The 18,227-nt window shown below is 42.0% G+C and overlaps 1 protein-coding gene across 1 annotated transcript in view; it reads left to right on the top strand.

The window, feature by feature from the left end:
* Window positions 1-17,668, top strand: part of LOC124623159 — a 57,994-nt gene extending 40,326 nt beyond the window's left edge. Inside the window, exon 4 of the mRNA XM_047148950.1 lies at window positions 17,576-17,668. Within this exon, the coding sequence (XP_047004906.1) occupies window positions 17,576-17,668 (93 nt within the window). The remainder of the gene's footprint in view (window positions 1-17,575) is intronic.
* The last annotated feature ends 559 nt before the right edge of the window (window positions 17,669-18,227 follow it).

Here is an 18,227-nt window from a genome sequence, read left to right as displayed (position 1 = left end):
CTCGGCCCCGGAAGGAAGGGTTGGTCCTAACACGTGGATGATTTGTCGCTGTAGAGAGTGCAAAAGTCAGCTTCCTCTGGCAGTAGCAACGTCTCTAACTCAGCTTGGCGTCGAGTCGAACTGAGCTTGAATGACAGAAGCGGGTACGTCACTCCATACTGTTTAACATCTATGCCACAGTTCATCAACCACAGTGTAAGTAGACTGTTTAGGTTTTTATGTTGGTAACGCCACCTAGCGCTCTGTATGAGAATCACTGACTGGGCTGTGTGCAGTCTGTGGCTGGTTTGCAGTGTTGGAGTATTTGCTATTGTAGTGTTGGGCAGTTGGATGTGAACAGCGCGTAGCGTTGCGCAGTTGAAGGTGAGTCGCCAGCAGTGGTGGATGTGGGGAGAGAGATGGCGGAGTTTTGAGAGCGGACGGTCTGGACGTGTATCCGCCAGAAAAAGGAAATTTATAAGACTGGATGTCATGAACTGTTATAATGACTTTCGAACACTATTAAGGTAAATACATTGTTTGTACTCCATCAAAATATTTCATTTGCTAACTATGCCTTTGGAATGTTCATTCACCCAAACCTGGCTCTAATTGTTAGCTACAAGACGACTTGATGTTTCTTATTTTATTTCTAACGCACCATTTTTACTGTTACCACAGATCAAGCTTCTTCACCACGAAACCTTCCCCATATCTTGAAGCTTAAATGTGAGATAGTTTAACTACGTTTATCTTTCGTATATCTCATTAATACCGTAACGTGTTGACTAACTTTCCTGACCATTAAATTAACTTCTCCACGGTTCTGATGTTCTTCTACAATAAAGAGTCAAAACAACTGCTACACCTGCCTAATACAGTATTATGTAGGTCCCCGCGAGCACGCAGAACTGCAGCAACACGTGGTGCCATGGACTCGGCTAAAGTCTGAAGCTCTGCTGGAGGGAACTGACACCGTGGATGCCGCAGGGCTGTTCGTAAATCCGTAAGATTTCGAGGGGGTGGAGAGCCTCCTTTCAATCGTCGTGCGAACGTCGAAATGGTGGATATTAAGAAAATCAATCGCGGAATTGAAAAGCTACAGTCGCTTATTAGTGGAAAGGCTTCAGAAACCTATAAGATTTTATGAAGATTATGCGAAAGAACTTGCTCCCCTTCTAGGAGTAATTTATCATAAATCGCTTGATCATCGAAAGTTACCTAACGATTGGAAAAAAGCACAGGTCATTCCCTTTTTAAGAAAGGCCGTAAGACAGATCCACACAATTATAGACTTAAATCGTTGACGTCAATCTGTTGTAGAATTATGGAACATGTCTTATGGTCAAGAATTATGACGTTCTTGGAAAAAGAACATCTCCCCTATAAAAATCAACACGGATTCCGCAAACAGAGATCCTGCGAAACTCAGCTCTTTCTCTGTTCCTCCATGAGACCCACAGCAAAGCGGACAACGGCGCTCAGGCTGGTGCCCCGTGTTCCTTGATTTCAGTAAAAGGCATTCGACACCGTCCCGAATTACCGTTTAATGAAAATCGGAGCAGACATGCGACTGGATTCAAGACTTTCTTGCAGACAGAACTCAACACGTCGCTCTTAACGGAACTAAATCGACAGATGTAATGGTAATATCCGGAGTACCACAGGGAAGTGTGATAGGGCCGTTGCTGTTCACAATACACATAAATGATATAGTAGAATGGGTCGGATGCTCTTTAAGGCTATTTGCACATGATGCAGTTGTCTATACTAAAGTAGCAAGGCGGAAGATAATAAGAATTTACAGGACGACCTGCAGAGAACTGATGACTGGTGCAGGCTCTGAATGTAAATAAATGTAACATATTGCGCATACATAGGAAAAGAGATCCACTACTGTACAGCTACACTACTGATGACAAACAGCTGGAGACAGCGTCTACAGTGAAATATCTAGGCTTAACTATCCACAGCAACCTTAAGTGGAATGATCATATAAAACAGATAGAGGGAAATGCAGACACAAAACTCAGATTCATCAGAAGAATCCTAAGGACATGTAACTCATCCACGAAAGAAGAGGCTTATAAGGCGCTTGTTCGTCCCATTCTTGAGTCTTGTTCATCTATCTGCGATCCCTATCAGGTAGGACAGATACAGGTAGAGACGATCCAACGAAGAGCGGCGCGTTTCGTCACGGTATCGTGTAGCTGGCGAGAGAGCGTTACGGAGATGCCAAACAAACTACACTGGCAGACGTTGCAAGAGAGGCGTTGCGCATCACGGAGAGACTTACTAACGAAATTTCGGAACAGTACTTTTCAAGAGGAGTCACGCAACATATAACAACATATTACATCCTCCTCCCTCCCCCCATACGTCTCTCATAGTGACCACGAGGAGAAAATTCGAGAAATTAGAGCCAATACAGAGGCTTACCGACAAACACTCTTCCGGCGCACTATTCGCGAGTGGAACGGGGTTGGAGGGATCAGAGAGTGGTACAGAAAGTACCCTCCGCCACACACCATTAGGTGGCTTGCGGAGTATGATGTAGATGTAGATGTAGATCTCTTCTCAACAGCTCGTTGCAAATCATCCTAGATACGCTCAATAATGTTCATGTCGAGGGAGTTTGGTGGTCAGTGGAAGTGTTTAAACTCAGAGAAGTGATCCTGGAGCCACTATGTACCAATTCTAACGTGTGGGGTGTCGCACTGTCCTGCTGGAACTGCCCAAGTCCGTCGGAATGCACAATGGACATGAGTGGATGCAGTGCGTGTGACCTGTCAGAGTCGTATCTACACGTATCAGGGGTCCCATATCACTCCAGCTGCACACGCCCCGCACCATTACAGAACCTCCACCAGCTTGAACAGTCCCCTGCGACTTGCAAGGTCCATGGATTCATGAGGTTGTTTCCACACCCGTACACGTCCATCCGATCGATACAATTTGAAACGAGACTCGTCTGACCAGGCAAAGTGTTTTCAGTCATCAACAGACCAATGTCTGTGTTGACTGGCCCACTAGAGGCGTAAGGCTTTGTGTCGTGCAAACATCAAGGGTACACGAGTGGGCCTTCGGCTCAGAAAGACCATATCGATGATGTTTCGTTGAATGATTCGCACGCTGACACTTTTTGATGGCCCAGAAATGAGATTCGCAGCAGTGTGCGAAAGGGTTGCAATTCTGTCACACTGAACTATTCTCTTCAGTCGCCGTTGGTCCCGTGCTTGGACGATCTTCTTCCGACCACAGCCAGGTCGCAGATTTGATGTTTTACCCGATTCCTGGTATTCACGGTACACTTGTGAAATGGTCGCACCGGAAAAACCCCACTTCATCGCTACCTCGGAGATGCTGTGTCCGCTCGCTCGTGCGCCGATTATAAGACCACATTCAATCTCACTCAAATCTTGATTACTTGCTTTTGTAGCAGCAGTAACCGATCTAACAGCTACGCCAGACACTTTTTGTCTTATATAGGCGTTGCCGACCGCAGCGCCGTATTGTGTCTGTCTACATATCTCTGTATTTGAATACGCATGCCTTTACTAATTTCTTTGGCGTTTCGCTATATTATTTCTTCTCAGCCTCTGTGGAAAGATCATCAATGATTCCCCTGCTTGTATCAGTGGTAGTTTTGTATAAAACCTGTCCAAAATACGTTTTCGCCATTATTATTCCCTATTACGTATTTATAGTGCTATCATTGCTTAATTAAATTGTAAAGTACGAGGGTTGTCCAGAAAGTAAGTTCCAGCAAGGCCCGAAATGGAAAATGTTTAAATGTGTGTGAACACCTAAGGGACCAAACTGCTGAGATCATCGGTCCCTAGACTTAGGCACTACTTAAAGTAACTTGTGCTAAGAACAACACATACATACCCATGCCCGAGGACTCGAACCTCCGGCGGGAGGGCCGCACAATCCGTGACATGGCGCATCAAACCTCGCGGCCACTCCGCGCGGCGCGCGAAATGGAAACCACAGTGAAGATCAGAAATGTTTTATTTGTAGTCGCAAGAGTTAGTTATACCTTCCAGCTAGTTCTCCACATAGTCGCAGCTCGAACTAACATCTGTCACAGACGGCAGCCGGTTGCGATTTCCGCCAACTCTCTACGCTACAGAGCCCGTTTCCTGTGCCAAAATGCTATCTTCATGGCCAGCGGTCCACGTGAGCAGAGATGAAAATCGGAGGGAGCCGCGTCCGGGCTGTATGGCGGACGATCAAACACTTCGCATCGAAAACGCTGCAGGAGCGTCTTTATTGCCCGTGCACTGCGCGGACTAGAATTGTCACGTAAAAGGAAATGCATGGCAGCTATGTTGTGTGAGGTTGTAAGCGGGCTGTCGTTTCTTACGGTCTCTATGCAAGTGGATAACGTATCTTACGCGCCAGTGGATAGTGTATCTTACCTGTCGTCTCAAGCCCAGGGTGGTAAACAGGCATTCCACATAGCTATAATTTTTGGCCCTATCTGAAATGCCACTGTGACATTACAAGAATACACAAATTAATACGAAAAGTTTGGGATTTATCCTAAAATGATAACACAACCTCTCCCTTTCTCATTCTACTTTTTAATTTTATCAAAGTCTTCAAGGTTCAAGTCCTAAACAACAAGAAGGTTTAATTACTTTCAACTCCCAACAAATTAATTAACATTTAGACATTGAATATGTTATTATTAAAACTTTATCTCTACATATGAAACAATTTTGACAAATGAAACAGTTAAACCTTTATAAATGATGTTTACATCTATGTTGTCGTAGCTGAGCTATGGGCTAAGTTGGCGGGGAATTAACTTTATCTTTTGAACTAATCAAAACTCTCATGTACTCAATGGAGGGTATATTAGTAATTATCTCCTGAATTTCTCTATTTAAAGCGTACGCAGGTTGGAGTGAACAAACTCTCGACTCAACATTTAACCTTGCCTAAAGCGCGTTGGTACATTACCAATCAGGAACTGTGGCAGCGTTGTCTCCATGCTGGATCTGAAACGCTAATTCCCTACTCTGGCCTAGACTGAATCCAATCTGTCTGAACTTTCCTGCGTTCCGTCGAACGTTAAATTTTCCCTAGTCGAAATTGCTGGCAACTGCACACTTGCTATGGGATGGAGCGACGTGCACAAATCTCAGTCCGCAAAAATTCCCGCAGGAATATGAACTACCGCTTTACGGTTGTCACCACGATACAGGATTCACAAACATAAAGTTTGAGTCTCAACGCCTTCGCTAATTTTACCACACGCATGTGTGTGGCCCGCCGCGAGACGAGAGCTCTCTGCGTGTTAATTCAATTCTCAAAATGCTTTTATATGACGTTACTCTCCCCACCGCGATTCTAGCTAGTCACACAGTATGGCTTCGACCAACTGCTTCCTCGTTGTAGGTGAATTCTTATTTTTCTTGCCCGGGTCGCTGCTAGTAACGCCATTTACTCACGGTCTCGGCTGTGTTTATTCTAAAAGGTATTATATTGTACTCGCCTTATTTTTTTCTGCACTGCAGCTAGGCCTTTTTTTGTTAATGTTAATTGGGGTTTCCCAATTCCATTAGCCACGTGTTCTGGTCTGCCTGAACACTGCGTTCACTTTCTGTATCGTTTGTATGAGGCTTATGTAAGGTCCGAAAAATGCGGGCGCCTTATAAGAGGTTACATGAAATCAGGCGAAATCTCTCGGCAGGCACCCACACCTGCCAGGAGACACTATTCTCTAGGCTTCTTTACATGTGCAATATGCCCTCAGAATGTGTAATATGACACAATCGACGGGCATACTAGAGACTCAGACACCGCCCAATTCATCTGTGCAAAGTTTCATCTGATTTTCACAATGGTTTCCATTTTGCAACCGATCAGAAATGGACGCCCATTATAAAACTTTCGAATATTTTAAAACCTGGCGTGATGTAACAGAGCCTGTAGGCTCTGAAGTAATCATGTTTAATGAACAATCTACATTCGATGTAATGTTTGCTTGGTACTTCTTTTTATTTGGCATTTGAAAACAAGTGCTTACAGCCATGCAATTTGTTTGTGTCTGTTACTATTAGTACTTCGAAAAGCTTCAAACGCACACACATTCACGCTTGATTATATTAAATTGTTTATTACATCACAATGAAAAGTGGTTTCTGTATCATCACGTAATTCCATTAACTTTAATACACATAACGTAGAATCTGCTCCATCATGCGTTAAGTCCAATGAATACATATTACTCTGTAACATATCATGACCCTGGAAATCAGGCAAGCTGCTGATTCACAATTCAGGGTCACAAGGTGTTTATTAACCTACTGATGTTCGCTGACATTTTTTTCACAAACGCAAGACGTCATTTATATCTCTACTCTCTGCTATGGGAGGAACCCATCACATCTACTCGGAATAAAAATTTCTTGTAATACCTGTAATTAAATTACAGCCTCTAAATACTTATAAAATGTTCTGTAACATACAGTTATCGACTCCAGTGCTGTCGTGGGGCCTCTGATTGTACGTATCTTGAGTGGTGTCCGCTATCTAGGTCGTGTCTTTGCCATATTTATCAGAACATTTCTTTGAGTTTTTGTGTTACGTCTGACATGGATTCGATGTCTGAATTTCTTTGTCATGCTCTTGCCCTTCACACTCTCCGCTTATTCTGCTAGTCGGTCTGTCTTCGCATTACTTTGAAAGCTTCATCCCTCACATACGTACCACCCTTTCTTCAACTCTCAAAATGCTCCAAACATGAGAGTTGTTATCATTAAGGTTTTAATTGTTTCTCAGCAAGGATAAGGCCATATCACGACAGCACCTTGTGAGGAATAGTTTTTCATACTCTTCTTCTGCGTTTTTGAGTGCCCGTCCAGATTGCTACCGTTCTGCTGTCCCTATTGTCGCTGCCCGTGGGGGTGTTTATTATTATCAAAACGGCGTATTTGTGGCGTCTGACGTCCAGTTAATCGATGGTTCCAATCATAGAAGAAATTGACAGCGCGCTGGTCTCGGGCAAGTCCCCAGTGAATGTCATTTGGCGTTGTGTCAGATGTATATCTCATTTAAATAACAGAAACGCTGCACCTGTTACATTTTTCCATGTGCAGCTCACTGCAGTTGACAATATTATTTGTATTATCCATGTGCTGTGGAAGTAGCGTAGTCCTAAAATTTGGCGTCTCCGTATGTGTTGTTCTGTATATTTTTACTGCAGTCACCTTTTCATATTCGCACTGCTATTTTATAATGTCCTGTTTATTTTTATTTTCTTTCGCATCACATAGTAAACCTGTTAGAGGTGGTGGTGCAGTAACTGATAACTGGAGGGGATAGCTGGCTGAGGTGTGGGATGTGGATCTCGGTGAGCGGTAAGGTAACTTCTGAGAATCCAGTCCACTACGCTAAAAAAAAAATTTCAAGTTCGAAATGCACAATGAATGTTCCACAATTTTTGCTTCTCTTCCATGTCTAACACAATTACAATTACTGGGCACACTTTACGCTCATATGCGAGGAACTTTTTAAGAGACTAAAAAGTTCCCCTCTGAGAATTTTTGTTTTAAACTTTTTTTTATTCTCGGATGGGTCAACTATGTATGGATCACATGCCAATTTCAATTTCTTATTCGTTGTTTGGATCTTTCCTTCCAGTACACCTCCATCTGTTCACTGTTTTTTGTTCCTGCTTTCTTACCACTTCAGACCAATGTCTTTCACTCCTGGGCACCTTTCAGAGCATTTGAAATGAATTTGCAATTGCGGGTAACGACTGCCGTCAGCTGTAGAATGGAATGAAGAGAATGAAAATTTGTGCCCGACCCGGAATCGAACCTGGATTTCCCGATTATGTTGCTCCAAAACCCAAACCATTTCTCATTTCACCTGCTATCTGTAGCCCTTAAATATAGCATTCTGTTGTTAGTGGAACAAGACTGTAGACAATGAAGTTTTGTGTAATAACCGTACGCTATCATTTGCGAAAATCTCATTTCGATATCTCAAACCATTTATGAAGTATGAGGAATGTCGTGGATATGTCACTCTGGCTTTATCGCTGGAGCGGACGATTGCAAATGAGTGCACTATGTCAGATCAGTTTTCTCGAGACTGGTGACAGATAGAGACCTCCATTCAAGTTAAAGAAAAATTCAGTAAGCTAGCTAAATTTCATATGTAGCAACTTATTAAGTGACATGCACCAAACGCAAAAAACCCTATTTTCCATTCCAAACTCGAATTTCGAGCGGTGTCTTACTGCCACGTAAAAATCACAATAACTATGACCATTCACAAAATGATAGGCACTTCATAATGAACCTAACATACAAAGCTATAAGTAACGCAAAAATGGTTTTTTTTACCGAATAGTTTCTGTAAAATCATTTGAGGAAAATTGCAGGGCGTGCGCTTCGATTTTGTCATCGCCGACCGTTCGAAAGGTGGAAAGCGCTTGTTGGCCTCCCCTCCCGAACAAAGGAACGAAATCGTTCAGCGCTTTGGATGCAAACAGGTCACTGCGCGTCAGACACGGTGTCCTTGGGGACTCTGGCAGAGGGCCCGTCCACTGTCTACCACACGACGTCATTCGCAGCCAATGGTTATAGAGTATGCCATAAGTTCGCAATAAGATTTCAACGAAGCGTAATTATTATAGATGTAACAGCAAAAATACATAAATAAGAGGTGATATTTATTTTACTTAGGAGAGAGAATAGAAAGGAAGAAATGTTCCGCAACGTACGATATTTTAGAGAGCCTATGTGCAGAGAGAGAGTGGTCAGTGCTCCTTAGACCGTAGATAATGTCCACAAGCGGCCCCCATTTTTTGCCAGAATTCGCGCGGGAAATACTTTCGCCTGTTGACTATCACAAGACATGGATTTGACCCTCACATTACAGCAGGGATTATGTCTTGTTATTTAGTACACGACTACTATACATTTAATCCTCCCGGCTAGCTGCGCTTGTCTGAGGATGATTTTTAAGGGGGATTTCCATCCACCTCGGCAAATGCGAGCTGGTTCCCCTTATTACGCCTCAGTTACACTGTGTCGGAGATTGCTGCGCAAACACCGTTTCCATGTACGTGTACACCATTTTACCAAGCAAACATCTGGGGTTACACTCGTCTGGTGTGAGATGTTCCTGAGAGGGGGAAGGGGGGGGAGGTGGTGTTCACTGGGGGCTCTGGGTTCGGTGTGGGCCGGCAGTGGGGTGGGTGGACTGCTGTGGCCTGTTGTGGGGTTGTGAACCACTGAGGGTTTCGGTGGGACAAAGCCTCATCGTCGTTTCTAGCTCCCCGGTTTAATACACAAATACTTTACATTTAATGTGGAATAAATTAAAATACACCAGGACCACCCAGTGCATTAGCCATTTATCACACACTCCAAAGAAAAAATGGGAATCGACCAAGAAAAAAAAAGAGTTTCAGTTGTATTACTAGAGACACTCTGAAGCGATTTCAAACTCTTCTGCTTGGATATTCATTGTTGAACTCAATAACCACTAAACGTTATATAGTTTTTTCTGTCTCAGTTAACATATTTTAGATGAGATCATTGTGCGTGTAGAAACTATATCCTATCGCGGAAAAACCCAGAAGGCATACTTCTGTAACGCCGTTTAGGAACGCTAAACACTGAAAGCATGGCAAACAATTCCACAGTAGCTGACTTTCGGTGACGGATCTTCCATCATTATGGATACTCGCATCACGAGATCAGTAACTACACATAAAATGATTATGATCCAGGATTTATTAATGGAAAATGCAATTTGATAAATGGTTAAAAAAATGGTTCAAATGGCTCTGAGCACTTTGGGACTCAACTTCTGAGGTCATCAGTCCCCTAGAACTTAGAACTACTTAAACCTAACTAACCTAAGGACATCACACACATCCATGCCCGAGGCAGGATTCGAACCTGCGACCACAGCGGTCTCGCGGTTCCAGACTGCAGTGCCTAGAACCGCACGGCCACTTCGGCCGGCTCGACAATTGCACTTCAAATAAAAGTAAGAAAAAAGTATTTGGTAACAGTGCAAACCGAGCTGCCGACAGCACTGAATGTTAGTTACTGAGCTACACGAGATATTACGACAGGCAGCCGCACAAATGGTTTGTTGATAATGGTGCCCAGAAACTTCCGAAATCAATTTTGCTCTTCCAAAGACAAGAAATCTGTAGACGTGGTATGCTATACTCTGAAACAGTTTTCCAAATATATTCAGAACAATAACCGAACTCTAGAAAGCACTGCGATCGTGCGGATCGAGAGAGACCTGTAGCAAGAAAATGGCGTCGCAGCTGATCACCCAATCACGTTCGTTTTTACAAGGGCCGCTCTCTCCCTGAACATCGGGTCTCTACGTGACCTTCCATGTGTAGGTAGTTACGATAGCTACACACAGTTCGAAAATGGCTGACAGAACGCCAAGTAATTACCTAGGATATGAAAAATGAATCGATACGTACTGCTATTGTGCGGCGATATTATGGAATCAGTAATAGCCTGACACAAGTTGCCATAATATATTTTCTTTTTATTTTTTTAATTTATTGATTTATTTAACCTGGCAAGATTAGGGCCATCAGGCCCTCTCTTACATCTAACCAGGCATTCTACTTATTTTACATTCATATGTTTTAGTAGGCATGTTAAACTACATCTAGTACAAAAAGTGAAATAAACAATTTGAAAGGTACACCTGGAAAAATACATACATATAGAGTTTATATTCTTAGGTCACAAGTACTGTTATAATTAGACATTATTGAAGAGACAGATTTTAGATAGGAGTGCCGGCAGCAGGGAGTATGAGGGAGGGGAGGAGAGGAATAGAGACATGATGAAACATAATTAAGGAAATAAAGGAAAAGAAGATTGCGTGGCTAATAGAGAAAGATGAAGAGGAAGGCATCTCAGGAGCAAGATAGGAGACGCTAGCTTTGCTATTTGACAGATGAGGGGATTGTCCTTGTACATTAATTTTGTGGAGAACTTTGTGAGGATGACAGTAGGAAATGCTTCAACTTCTTCTTAAAAGCAGCAGGAGATCGAATTTTGCACAAGGTAAGGGGCAGTTTGTTCCAGAGGCGGACAGCGGCAGCTGAGAAGGAGTTTGCAAAAGTTTTTGTTTCGTGAGTGGGCACAGTTAGGATACCAAATAAGAGTGACCTCGTGTTTCGATTATGATGACATGACAGGTTTTTAATCTCTGAAGCAAGGTACTGGGGTGCTTGCGCGATGAGGAGTCGGTGGAGTAGACATAGAGTGTGGTAGTCGCGCAATTTGTCCGGCCGCAGCCACCCTAGCTCGGAGTATGAAGCACTAACATGATCATATCGGCGAATGTTGCAGGTGTAACGCACACAGGCATAATATATGATTGTATGCCATTACTAATAACATACGATAAGCTAAAAATATACGTCAAAATACGTGATATATCAAAAAAACGAAGGTGAAATTACGTAAGTGAAAATGTAATCTGTAACGCTATAAGCAGAAGTGCAGGTTACATATTCCTCTAGCACTTTAACAAAATGTGTATGATGTGTACATGCGTATTTGACTTTTTGAAATAATAAGAGGTGGCAATAAGAGAAATAAAAAAGACGTCAACGGTTGTATAAAAAAGGAAGAACTAAAGCGATGTATTGCTTCTTGTCGACTGACAGAGCATATACAGTGTAACATAGAGAAGCATTTGTAAGAGTGTATAGAGCATGGTATCGCACAAACATCAACAGGTTATGTAGGCAACAAGGCATAGTGGAACTGTTTCATTTTCATTGCTCCGCCTGAAAGGTGAAGCACCATAAAAAAAGTCATTAACATTCACAAGTCATCACAGGTATTTGTGCCAACATACAACGCCTCACATCACAAAACGCCGACGCATGTCAGTGCATTAATGCATGATAGAACTGTTTCAGCTTGGATCAGCGAACTAAACAACAACTACAGAAAAACTCTACAAACGGAATAATGTACATTAAATTTGACGCTAATAACATAAACTTACAAGAAATTTAGTGGAAATGTTGTTTATTTTGAAGTTATATTCTTTCATTCAAATAAAATATGAAGTAGCGTATAACGCTAAAAGCACATAAATTGAATGAAATTAAAGTTGCTGAAGTTGATGAAATTCTATAAAAATAGTGATTTGATTATGTCATAATAAAAGCAAATGAAACGGAACAACTGCAATGTCGTTAATGAATATTTTCAGAAAAGGTCAAAGAAAACCCTTTCTCTGAAGTCTAGTTGTTCGCTGAGGAGAAGTGCTGGTTCCTTTTTCTAACATATATAGATTTCGAGTTCTTCTAATGTGCTAGGCAACATACCTTTGGGATGTGTGTGAAGAATTTTGAGATTGTCAGGAACTTATCCTTAAGAATGCTTATTTCAGCTAATCTGTTGCCCAAAAACATATTTATTGCTTGTTGTCCCAGAGATATGCTCATGAAATCTGATTTTTGTGCCAGTTCGGAAACACAACGATTATCACAGGTGTCTTTTATAAACATGAGAGTTTGAGAATTCGCTATCCTGATTGTGGATGCCTACAATTAATTTATTTTGCAAAAGATTATTCATAGAGAATACAGTTGTAATCTGTGTGTTTTTAAACAGATTGTTAATTATATCGTAATTATGGTCCAAATATATCATTTTTGTAAACTTGTAGTTATTTTTATTAGTATTTGTAATCTGTGCTCAAAATACGTCAAAATAGTTGGACTCATAATTATTATCTACAGCAATTTTTTTGATAATGTTTATTTCTTTTTGGATTGCACCAGTTCATAAGGACTGTTTCAAAATTCTAGAGATCATAATGTGGAAGAATGCTTTGTTGCATCGATACTGGTGACAAGAAGAGGCATTAAGTAAATATCTGAAGTTATTGGTATTCTGTAATTGAGGAATTGTTGTTTACTGTCGTAATTCATTATAGTGCTATCGAGGAATTTTACGTTTTTATTGGACTGAAGTTCAACCACGAACTTCAACTTGGGATGCGTGTTGTTCAGCCTAGTAGTAAGGGAATGATTTCCTCTTGAGAACCTTCATACAACATGAGTGGATCATCTACGTATCTCTTATAGTAGACGACTTTTCTAGCTGTATCAGGATTATTTTTAAAAAGTTATACTTCTAAAAGATTCAGAAAAAATCTACAGTTGTGTCTTTAAAGAATTGTACATTACAAGGACATCATTCTTTGAAGAAAAAGTAATTAAAGGATAAAACACACTTAAGGAGGAATCCTGAAATTTCGCCAGCGCTCATGATTTTAGGTTTAATAAAATTATCCTATATAATAATAACAGATTCCATAATAGGGATATGGTGATATCTAATGACGCAAATCTTGCATTAATAGGAATCTTCAAAAGTTTGCTTGGCCAACTGGAATGCATTTCTAATACTGAAGTTCAGAATAGTATTCAATCTTTTGTTTAAACTGTAAGATAGACTGTTTCTATTATTTACAATTGGACAAATAGATAAATTAGGCTTATTAAGCTTAATTTGGGATCCTAACTTTCGTAACCGACGGTTCATCATTTTAAGAGCAACTTTTTCTTTAGGTACCAAAAGAGAATTGCCATGAATAAGTGGCTGCATAAATTTGGGAGTTGGGACTTTCTTGACTTCTGTGATGAAGTTTTCCCTGAATAATTTTAAAGTTTTGGGAACATAGCCCTGTTCTTCTCATACAATAGGAGTGTTTCCCTTACCTGATTTTATGACTATATCGCCTCTATTTTTTAATTTATCAGTAATCTTTTGGCCGTTTTTGCATCATAATACATTTTATGGTTGTTCCTATTTTTCTCTCTTAAAGTCACGCCCTCAGTTTTGAGAACTATTTGATAGGTCTCAGGCTTATTGCATCTGGAAAACTTAGTTGCAGCTCTGATGTCTGCTTTTAAACGTTTAATATTTGAATGGTCAACTGGAGGAACCAAACTGTATTTAAGGCCTTTCCCTAACAATGTTTGCTTGTTGCTAGTCAGGTAGGATACTCTAGCATAGAATGGATGTATATCGTCAATGGAATCTGATTTTAGTTCATGCTGCTTAGCATTTATGCGTCTCCAGAATGAGATTTTCACTCTGCAGCGGAGTGTGCGCTGATATGAAACTTCCTGGCAGATTAAAACTGTGTGCCCGACCGAGACTCGAACTCGGGACCTTTGCCTTTCGCGGGCAAGTGCTCTACCATCTGAGCTACCGAAGCACGACTCACGCCCGGTCCTCACAGCTTTACTTCTGCCAATATCTCGTCTCCTACCTTCCAAACTTTACAGAAGCTCTCCTGCGAACCTTGCAGAACTAGCACTCCTGAAGGAAAGGATACTGCGGGGACATGGCTTAGTCACAGCCTGGAGGATGTTTCCAGAATGAGATTTTCACTCTGCAGCGGAGTGTGCGCTGATATGAAACTTCCTGGCAGATTAAAACTCAGATGGTAGAGCACTTGCCCGCGAAAGGCAAAGGTCCCGAGTTCGAGTCTCGGTCGGGCGCACAGTTTTAATCTGCCAGGAAGTTTCATTTATGCGTCTATCTTTTTCTGATGTTTGTCGGTAATAGTCTCCTTATAGAGTTAATTCTTTCTTTTGTCAAGAACAATAAATTGTCAAGCATCAGGGGAGAATGTTGTTTCCCTTGTAACAGCTGTAAATCATACATTTAATTACTGAGATTCGCATTTTCTTTGTGAGAATTCCTAATTTCGACTTTAACCCACCGTATTCCGTCTATCATTTCACAAAGTCACCAACATTCGAATCGAGGTTAAAATTTATTTTTAATTTATTTCGGAATAAGTTTCTTCAGTAAACATAACCTACTGGAGTTTGTTTTTGTGTTCAATTTCATAATTTTTGTCCTGATTAATTTCCATGAGCCTGACAAGGAAAAGTATTAATCTCTTTTCGCAGATTATTACTGGGAAACAGCTATCAAAATTAAAAAAAGAAACTTCAATAGATAATGTTTACTGTTTATTTTAGCTTGCGTCAGGCTATTACATATTCCATAACAGCGCCGATCGGTAACAGTATGTGTCAGTTCAGGTGTCGTCTCCTGGGTAACCACTTCCGTCCTGTAGGCCATGTTTTGGAAAATCCTACAGAGGGCAGACCTCGTTGAAATATTGCATGTTGCGGATTATTTCTTCTTTTCGATTCTCTATCGTAAATAAAATAAATATCCAGAATGTGATTTCTACCCTGCAGTGGAGTGTGTGCAGGTATGAAACTTCCTGGCAGATTTAAACAGTGTGCCGGACCGGGATTCGAACACGGGACTTTTTCTTTTCGCAGGTAAGTGCTCTGCCATCTGAGCTACCCAAACACGACTCAGGCCTCGTCCTCACAGATTTACTTCTGCCATTACCTCGTTTCCTACCTTCCAAACTTCACAGAAACTCCCCTTGTTTTAAAATAAATATCATCATATATATACGTTGTTTTTTTTTTTTTTGCTATTACACCTATAATTATTACACTTCATTGCAATATTATAATGAAAGTATGTCATACTCTGTAATCATTGGCTATAAATGACGTTATGCGCGAGTCAGTGGGAAGAGCCTCCCCTACTTAACTCCAAGCCTCCATGTGTCAGTTAGCCACCAGTGTTTATCGTCGCTTCGCACTGCCTCTGCAGCTGTCATGGGTAGATATGAAAGAGTATCTTAAATTAGTTGCATCACTTAAATTTGTTTATACCTAAGTCTTGTCCTCTGGACCTTTACATCAGTCTTTTCTCAGAGCTTTAATAACCTGAAGATGATAGTAGCACGATAGAAACTGTCACCTAGTTACTCTTTCAGTTGTTTCCTCAGCTTATATATATATATATATATATATATATATATATATATATATATATATATATATTGCTTCGAAAATCCAATTTCTTGTTGACTTCCTACCATACAAACATTTGATGATCTGGTAACAGCAGTCCTTAAAGTAAAAGAAGTAAGTAAATGTCATTACATGGCCACCCAAGTGTTACTCTTCTTGGTACTTTGGATCTGTGTATGGGATTCTCCCAAAAGACGAGAAAAAGGGATTGCTGGCGGAACTTAGAACCACCTTAGGAATATAAGTACCGATACTAATAATTGACCGCATCTATCCTAATGAATGTTGATATTGTGGTGTTTGTTTGTGCACTAAGGTGCACACCGACCAGTTAAGAATCAAATGGAACTTGCATGTTAACCATTAAAAAAGCAAATATATCATGAAAATTAAGGACAATAACTTTCAGTGTTGAAATATGATGGGAAAATGTGTGAGAACCCCTTTTGTACCGGATTTTATCATAGATCATTCACGCTTCTGGTGGCTAGGAAGTTTACGAGTATTTTTTTCTGTATCACATCCTTCATTCCCAACTCGTGAGAGCAGGGCGGGCAACTGCAGAACTTGGTTCTTTTAAGCCAAATGTTCCAGCAGTCTGCGAATGCTGCAGAGGGAATACAAATTAGGAATATTTAGGAGAGGTCTTCGAGTTACGGAATTCGCCTTACAAGTCGTCTGCAGTTAAAGTCAGTATTGTGAGGATGGTCGTTCCAAAGAGGAGTTGCTGCCACGGGAGGTGATGTAGGAAAGGCAGCTGTGTGATATAGTGGGGTGGAAAGCGGGTGGGCTTTGGTTATCATCCGCAGCACACTTGCAGTGCGGTGGTACGTCCCGTTTTGTTGCCCTTCAGTCCCTCCTAGACTTACATTCCAGCGAGATACCATAGTACCCGCCCGCACATGGGGAGGGCTTCTACCTCTTGTATTTCTTCTTGCCAAATCCTGCCCTGGCCAGCAAGCTTACCGGATCTCTCCCCAATTGTGGGCTTTTGGAGCGTCACGAGCAGAGCCCTCCAGCCAGTTCGGGATTTTGACCATCTAACTAGCCAGTTGGACAGAATGTGGCACAATATCCCCCAGCAGGACAGCCAACAACTCTCTCAATCAATTTCAAGCCGAATAAGTGCTTGCATAAGGGCCAGAGGTGGACGAACGCGTTACTGACTTGCTCAATTTGCGAAGCTCTTTCTCTTGCATAAGTCATCGATTTTTTTCTGAAACTATAATCATTTGTTTGCACATGTACATCTACCGACTTCCGTCCCATTTGGATAATTCCTTCGTGAGCGTCTATTTCTTTAAATTGTGTTTGTTATTTCTGGATTTCACTTTCAGCTCTCTTTATGGCGCTGTTGTGTGTAAGTCAAGGTGCGATCAAGTACAACAGCTACGTATTTTGGACGTGGTGTAACATCCAATCGTACTCCTTGCCATGAGACGCTGAGTTTATGATCTGCCTGTCTGTGTCTAAGCTACGAAGCACCCAGCTGATGAGATTTAACTGGGTTTGAGCGAAGCTGACTGTTCACCGCAGCACTGCGTTCACGTAAGTGAAACAGATGTCATCCGTAACAGAAAAATAAATACCTAGCCAAACGAACAAGATACGGCCGACGGCCGACGAGGATCCAGGTGAAGAATATCGCAGGGAGTCACGCAGTGAGTGTGTTCTTTAATTGTCCTGCCCGGACAGGAAGGCGTGGAGGCGGAAGTAGCGCAGCGGGCGGAGCTCTGCAAGGTGGATCTGGTGACGTCGGCGGCCGGCCACCTGCTGCCGCCCGTTTAATAAGGCGGTGCCTACGCCCGCAGAGCAATTTTCTGCCTAATTTGCGTGCGTCCGCACGCCCCAGACACAGAAATTGTGGTTTGCCCGGCGGGACCCAACTTGAATACGCTTCCGTGTCCTTTCAGTGACTTCCGCTACACGGACGTAAAGGCCGGCGACTGCGTATCGCACGTGCGTCATCTGGCCGACAAAAGCCGCGGTGGGAAGTGTCAGAGCGGGCGCTGCGCCCGCGGCAGCACGTGGCTGCACGACAAGCGGGCGGAAGCGGCCGAGTCCTTTGCGTCGTGCTCGATTCCTCTCAAGGCAAAGCGAGTCGAATTGATCTCCTCTCACAATCCCTTAAGTCCTTTCGACATACGTCTTCTCTCTCAGTGTGGACTTACTGCACAACGGCGTACTACTCCCACTGAGGCGACAGGACTACAGTGTTGCAATGTAGGGCTGTTGATATCGATATTTCTGTATACCGACATTTCCTCCAAAAAGTATCGATCTATATCGGTAACATTCCTCTCACCGCTATATCGATAAACCAATATCGAAATGGTAGTATCGAGTG

This window comes from Schistocerca americana, chromosome 7 (assembly GCF_021461395.2).
Source record: "Schistocerca americana isolate TAMUIC-IGC-003095 chromosome 7, iqSchAmer2.1, whole genome shotgun sequence".
NCBI classification, from domain to species: Eukaryota; Metazoa; Arthropoda; class Insecta; order Orthoptera; family Acrididae; genus Schistocerca; species Schistocerca americana.
The sequence above is the reverse complement of the archived record's forward strand: the minus strand, read 5'-3'. Positions and strand labels throughout refer to the sequence as shown.